The sequence below is a fragment of the Salmo salar genome, chromosome 15 (assembly GCF_965601325.2).
Source record: "Salmo salar chromosome 15, fSalSal1, whole genome shotgun sequence".
Taxonomy (NCBI): Eukaryota; Metazoa; Chordata; class Actinopteri; order Salmoniformes; family Salmonidae; genus Salmo; species Salmo salar.
In genome coordinates, this window is record NC_138305.1 from 4818451 (window position 1) to 4825677 (window position 7227).

At 45.7% G+C, this 7227-nt stretch overlaps 1 protein-coding gene across 1 annotated transcript; it reads left to right on the forward strand.

The window, feature by feature from the left end:
- The first annotated feature begins 2235 nt into the window (after window positions 1-2235).
- gtf2h2 (general transcription factor IIH, polypeptide 2) lies at window positions 2236-7225 on the forward strand. Its single transcript, NM_001141701.1, is given in 11 exon segments — window positions 2236-2266; window positions 3449-3553; window positions 4045-4159; window positions 4254-4340; window positions 4460-4510; window positions 4863-4917; window positions 5136-5241; window positions 5372-5462; window positions 5829-6024; window positions 6126-6296; window positions 6594-7225. Coding segments are annotated over 10 exon segments (1182 nt in total). The 5' UTR covers window positions 2236-2266; window positions 3449-3497; the 3' UTR covers window positions 6848-7225.
- The last annotated feature ends 2 nt before the right edge of the window (window positions 7226-7227 follow it).

A 7227-nucleotide genomic window follows, 5' to 3' on the forward strand; every position in this document is an offset into this window, starting at 1 on the left:
CCCCACACAAGTGGCTCAGGTAGTGCAGCTCATCCAGGATGGCACATCAATGCGAGCTGTGGCAAGAAGGTTTGCTGTGTCTGTCAGCGTAGTGTCCAGAGCATGGAGGCGCTACCAGGAGACAGGCCAGTACATCAGGAGACGTGGAGGAGGCCGTAGGAGGGCAACAACCCAGCAGCATGACCGCTACCTCCGCCTTTGTGCAAGGAGGAGCAGGAGGAGCACTGCCAGAGCCCTGCAAAATGACCTCCAGCAGGCCACAAATGTGCATGTGTCTGCTCAAACGGTCAGAAACAGACTCCATGAGGGTCCGACGTCCACAGGTGGGGGTTGTGCTTACAGCACAACACCATGCAGGACGTTTGGCATTTGCCAGAGAACACCAAGATTGGCAAATTCGCCACTGACGCCCTGTGCTCTTCACAGATGAAAGCAGGTTCACACTGAGCACGTGACAGACGTGACAGAGTCTGGAGCCGCCGTGGAGAACGTTCTGCTGCCTGCAACATCCTCCAGCATGACCGGTTTGGCGGTGGGTCAGTCATGGTGTGGGGTGGCATTTCTTTGGGGGGCCGCTCAGCCCTCAATGTGCTCGCCAGAGGTAGCCCGACTGCCGAGATGAGATCCTCAGACCCCTTGTGAGACCATATGCTGGTGCGGTTGGTCCTGGGTTCCTCCTAATGCAAGACAATGCTAGACCTCATGTGGCTGGAGTGTGTCAGCAGTTCCTGCAAGAGGAAGGCATTGATGCTATGGACTGGCCCGCCCGTTCCCCAGACCTGAATCCAATTGAGCACATCTGGGACATCATGTCTCGCTCCATCCACCAATGCCACGATGCACGACAGACTGTCCAGGAGTTGGCGGATGCTTTAGTCCAGGTCTGGGAGGAGATCCCTCAGGAGACCATCCGCCACCTCATCAGGAGCATGCCCAGGCGTTGTAGGGAGGTCATACAGGCACGTGGAGGCCACACACACTACTGAGCCTCATTTTGACTTGTTTTAAGGACATTACATCAAAGTTGGATCAGCCTGTAGTGTGGTTTTCCACTTTAATTTTGTGTGACTCCAAATCCAGACCTCCATGGGTTGATAAATTGGATTTCCATTGATTATTTTTGTGTGATTTTGTTGTCAGCACATTCAATTATGTAAATAAAACATTATTTTATAAGATTATTTATTTCATTCAGATCTAGGATGTGTTGTTTAAGTGTTCCCTTTATTTTTTTGAGCAGTATATTTCACCTTTATTTAACCAGGTAGGTTAGTTGAGAACAAGTTCTCATTTACAACTGTGACCTGGCCAAGATAAAGCAAAGCAGTGTGACACAAACAACAACACAGAGTTACACATGGAATAAACAAGCATACAGTCAATAACACAATAGAAAAAAATAAAGTCTATACACAATGTGCAAATGGCGTGAGGAGGTAAGGCAATAAACAGGCTATCTCTGTAGTAGATTGCAACTCATCCCCCTTTGGCAGTTCTATCTTGACTGAAAATGTTGTAGTTGGGGATGGAAATCTCAGATTTTTTGGTGGCCTTCCTAAGCCAGGATTCAGACATGGCAAGGGCATCAGGGTTGGCTGAGTGTGCTAAAGCAGTGAGTAAAACAAAGTTAGGGAGGAGGCTTCTGATGTTAACATGCATAAAACCAAGGCTTTTTCGGTTACAGAAGTCAACAATTGAGAGCGCCTGGGACACGCAGGGCCTGGGTTAACCTCCACATCACCTGAGGAACAGAGGAGGAGTAGGATGAGGGTACGGCTAAAGGCTATCACAACTGGTCGTCTAGTGCGTTGGGGACAGAGAATAAAAGGAGCAGTTTTCTGGGTGTAACCGATGTGAAATGGCTAGTTAGTTAACGGTGGTGCGCGCTAATAGCGTATCAATCGGTGACGTTACTCGCTCTGAGACCTGAAGTAGTTGTTCCCCGATGCTTCGTGGGTGTCAGTTGTTGATGTGGGCAGATGGTCCCTGCTTCAAGCCCAAGTTGGGGCGTACTGTTACATGGGCGTGGTAGGATAGATCTTATTGCTGTCTAAACAGCTGCCCACTTAAATACTAAACTTTAAACGTTTTTAATGACAAAAGTTTCGGGCAATTTATGAGCTCATCATCAGCCACAAAAAACATACATTTACCCACTGCTCCCCCCCAACAAAAATCTGAAATCGGAACTATTTTTCCTTTAGAGCATGTTTCCTGGGGCGGGAAGCTTTTCGGTTACACCAAACATGGTTGCTTCCTTCAGCAGGTATGCGAATGTTGTGTTTTTCTTTTAATCTTATTTGAATGTTTCTATTTCTGCATCATAGTAAACTATAGTACATTTATTCAGCCGACGATTTAACTAATTTAGTCGAGTAACTCATTCATGAAATGTAGACGATTAATTTAGCAATGCATTCGAATAACATCTGCCAGTTTCACAGCAAGGCGCAGCCACAGACGAGGAGTTAGTTAGAAAATATCTTTGGCGCTGCTGAACCAGAATCTTGGGTTTACAGGAGACGTTGAATATGGTGATTCAACTTGCCATTCTCCAGCTTTTCAAGATTAATGTCATACGTTTGGTACTTACCAAAGAATGGAGTTTGGCTGAGCAACTAACGTTAGTATTGTAATGCCGGTACTGCCGTTCCGGCCGGTATGTACTCCACCCCCCTAAAATCAAAATACAAAGTTACACGCAACCGAAAATAATCGTATTGTTTTTGAGAAAATGCCAAATCCACCTCTTCTGCACCACCAATAAAATCACCAATTACTACCACGCACAGGTCGGCTGATCCAGCAGCAGTAAAGGTCATTGATTTTATCACCTTCAACAGTTTATGAACGCCAAACCTATCTGTTGTTTCACCCGCGCTACACGGAACGCAATAATATTTAATGTAAGTAGACAATATAGGGTACTTTTTTAAATCCATTACTAATATTGCAGGATGTGTAAAACTGGCATTTATTCGATTGCATGTAGCTTTTTATTTACACCATTTTTGGAAGTACATACCGTTAAAAGGTAGTAATGACGATAGTTGCTCAGCGAAACTCCATTCTTTGGTAAGTTCCGAACGTATTTTGACATTATTAAGCTTGAAAAGCTGATGAATGGTAAGTGGAATGACCGCTTCCTGGGTTTAAAGGAAAATTGACGGATCGAGTGTTTGTGATTGCTTGTTAACTGTCCATGGCTTATGCTTACCCATAACTTGTATTATCCCTAACACAAGGTGCACCTGTGTATTTTTTTTTACAGACTAAATATACATAATTGGTTACAATTTGACTAGTATGGGGATGATGAGCGGGCAGCTATGTTGTTTTTGAAGATAATTGTATTTGCATGATAATGCCATTGTAATGCTTTGTAGCTATTATATTATAAACAAACTTTTTTTTTTAACTTCTAATTCCCCTCGTGTCATTTCTACAGATACTTTTAGTTTTTGATTGAACTGCATTTGGAGGTTGACTCAATCAAGATGGACGAAGAGCCAGAGAGAGCCAAGCGTTGGGAGGGGGGTTATGAGCGAACATGGTAAGGCGCTCACTAAACATAAACTTAGGATGAATATAATTATTGGACTGTTGTGTTTTTACATTCATCAACTTCATCCTGCAGCAGTCACCTGCATTGTAGGAGACTCTATTGGCAACCAATCTTTAGGGTGTTATTGTTTGACTCAAGCGAACATGACCAAAGACGTGACTGAAACGGGAACCAATTTGCCGTAATTCATGAGTGGCCCACAGTGAATAACTACGTGATTGAGACTCTTTCTCACTAATTGGTTGTGTAATGTACACACACATGATTTTAGTTTGTGTGTTAAAATCATTTTAGAAAGAATGGCAACACTGCCACGTTGATCTGAGCCTCGCTGTTAAAAAAACACATTAGTGTCTGACTTTTGGCTGTCGCAGATGCACCTCCCCCGACTGAACTCCTCGACTTCGGTCTACAGTGAGGCTGCAACAGCCTTACCACTGAAATGAGGACAATGACTGACTGACTGTCTGTCCATATAGGGAGATCTTGAAGGAGGATGAGTCTGGATCTCTCAAAGCCACTGTGGAGGAAATCCTTTTCCAGGCCAAAAGGAAAAGGGTGTTCGAGAGCCATGGACAAGTTCGGCTTGGGATGGTGAGTTGATTCCTTACCCTCTATTTGCCTTCTCAGATTCAATGAACTTCTTCAGAAAGTAATGATGATAACACTACAATATCATGTGTTCCAGATGCGTCACCTGTACGTGGTGATTGACACCTCTAGAACCATGGAAGACCAGGACCTGAAACCCAACCGCCTCACCTCTACACTCAAGGTGAGGAAGGTCGAGGAAGAGGAGGGGCTGGTAGAGAGGAGGAGGAGGAATGAAAATACTTGTGAAACATATGGAGCTGAAAAATATTTAGTGATTGTTTTCTCTCTTCAACCCTGCAGCTGGTGGAATATTTCGTAGAGGAATACTTTGACCAGAATCCCATCAGTCAGGTAGGCCCTCATTCCACCATTCAATTAGTGGGTTTTGTTGTCCCACTGTCATTCGTTCCTGAGCGTTTGTCTATGTAAGCAGCCCTTGGAGCCTGGCTCCTCTCTAGGTTTCTTCCCAGGTTCCAGCCTTTCTAGGGAGATTTTTTCTGGCCACAGATACCTCTGCATTGCTTGCTCTTTGGGGTTTTAGGCTGGGTGTCTGTAAAGCACTTTGTGACACCTCCAGATGTAAAAAGGGCTTTATAAAATACATTTGATGGATTGCTACGTCAACAACGGTGTGTTGTCATCCTCCTACTATGTGGTCTAGTAAGCTAAGAGAACTTAGACCCTCCTATGGTCTCCTCTTCAGGTGGGCATCATCACCACAAAGAACAAGAGAGCAGAGAAGTTGACTGACCTGGCAGGTGAGAGGTCAGCCTTGGGTCATTCTACTAGGTGTCCCAATTTCCCCTAAGCTTAATCAATATAAGTGCTGTACATTTTTTGTTGTTGTTGCATGTTTAAAATAGTTTTCATTTTATAGATTTATTTTCCATTTTAGGCATTACGTCTGTGGCTTGCTAGTGTTTCGAGTGTGCATGTACGTTGTGTGCTGGTTACAGTGCTGTTATTCTATTCACAGGGAACCCAAAGAAGCACATCGATGCCCTGAAGAAAGCAAAGGACTCTACGTGTGGGGGAGAACCCTCTCTATATAACTCCATCAGCCTGGCCATGCAGACACTCAAGTATGCTTCCTGTGTGGTGTTTGTGTGTATATCCATATACTTTTATTTTGTCCCAAGATGTATGATCCACTTTGTCTTTTCACCACCTCTCTCCTCAGACACATGCCAATCACACTCTGTCTCTCCTCAGACACATGCCAGGCCACAGCAGCAGAGAAGTCCTCATCATCTTCAGTAGTCTCACCACATGTGACCCAGCTAACATCTACGAGCTGGTCAAGGTAACAGCAGATCTGGCTGTCTCTGTCACTTACATCCAGGCTGTATCACATTCGGCTGTGATTGGGAGTCCCATAGGGCGGCACACAATTGGCCCAGCGTCGTCCGGGTTTGGCCGGTGTAGGCCGTCATTGTAAATAAGAATTAGTTCTTAACTGACTTGCCTAGTTAAATAAAGGTTAAATCATTTTTATAAAATCTTGCTCTCTATCTCTCACTTTCCCTCTCCCCAGATGTTTTTCTCTGGTGTTTTGTCTCATGTAGAAACTCTGGTGTAGTTTCTATGTGGTCTTTCTCCTTGTCTCCCTGATCTCTCCTTGGTGTCTCACATTTCATATCTCTGGTGTTTTCTCTGTTCTCTCCATCAGACTCTGAAGGCTCTGAAGATCCGTGTGTCTGTGATTGGCCTGTCAGCCGAGGTGCGTGTCTGCACCGTGCTCACCAGAGAGACCGGGGGGTCGTACCATGTGATCCTGGATGAGAGCCACTTCAGGGAGCTGCTGATGTTTCATGTGAAGCCTCCTCCTGCTACCTCCTCCTCTGAGTGTTCCCTCATACGCATGGGTTAGACACACATAGAGCTTCAGCACATAGACTGGCTCAGTCTTAACCACACAACGTTATTTCTGAGCTCCAGTGTTTCCATTCTGTCTCTCTCCCTCCAGGTTTCCCCCAGCACACCATAGCCTCTCTATCAGACCAGGATGCCAAGCCTTCTTTCAGCCAGGCCCATCTGGACAGCACTAGTGGTGGTCCCGGTCTGTCTATGGGAGGGTACTTCTGTCCACAGTGCCAGGCCAAGTACACTGAGCTACCTGTCGAGTGTAAAGTCTGTGGTACGTGGTGCCTAGCTAACTGTGAAGTCTGTGGTGCCGAGTGTTTAAGTCTGTGGTGCGTGATGTCTAGCTGAGTGTATGTCCCAATCGTCTCTCCTTCTTCACTCGTTTACTATTTCCCACATTTTAAAGCATTGGTTTGCTGTAGGCACGGGGTAGAGGGAGTTTCTCATAGCAATAATTTCCTTCAGGAGAAAGGCATTTTGGGAAATAGCTTCTGTGTATATAAATTGAGATGACCCGTGTGTGTGTGTGTGTGTGTACTACAGATGTGACTAAAGTGTATGTATTCCCCAGGGCTGACGCTTGTCTCCGCTCCTCACCTGGCCCGCTCCTTCCACCACCTCTTCCCCCTGGAGGCCTTCCAGGAGAGTCCACTGCTGCTGCACCACAGAGAGAGGTTCTGTGAAGCCTGCCAGGGGGAGCTGAAAGACAGAAGTGTGTTCACATGTCCGTCGTGCAGCAGTGTGTTCTGCGTGGAGTGTGACCTGTTCATCCACGACACGCTGCACTGCTGCCCCTCCTGCATCCACAGCCGCAGTGCCCCCTGAGATGCTCTGGTCAAAAGTATGTAGGATATATAGGAAACCTCAGACAAGTGCCAATATACCTGCACACACTTTAAAGATGTTTACTAATTTGGAGGGCGTTCAGTGCTTTGGGCCCTTCCTGAATTTACCTCTGGAGTTGTGTTGCTAGGAAATTTGGAATTGACTTTGGCCGTATTGCTTGGAGTTGACTTTGGAGTTGTCCTGTATCCAGACTGACATCTAAAGCTAGAAGACTTGACTTTACTTCAATGTTGGTTGGATTGAGATGGGAACTGCTGAAACTCTGAGCATCGATATCGCCGGTTGGCTAGTGCCGGATGGCTCTGGCAGCAGCATAGAATGGACCAAACCTTTTCAATAAACTTCAGCTCTTTTGTAGA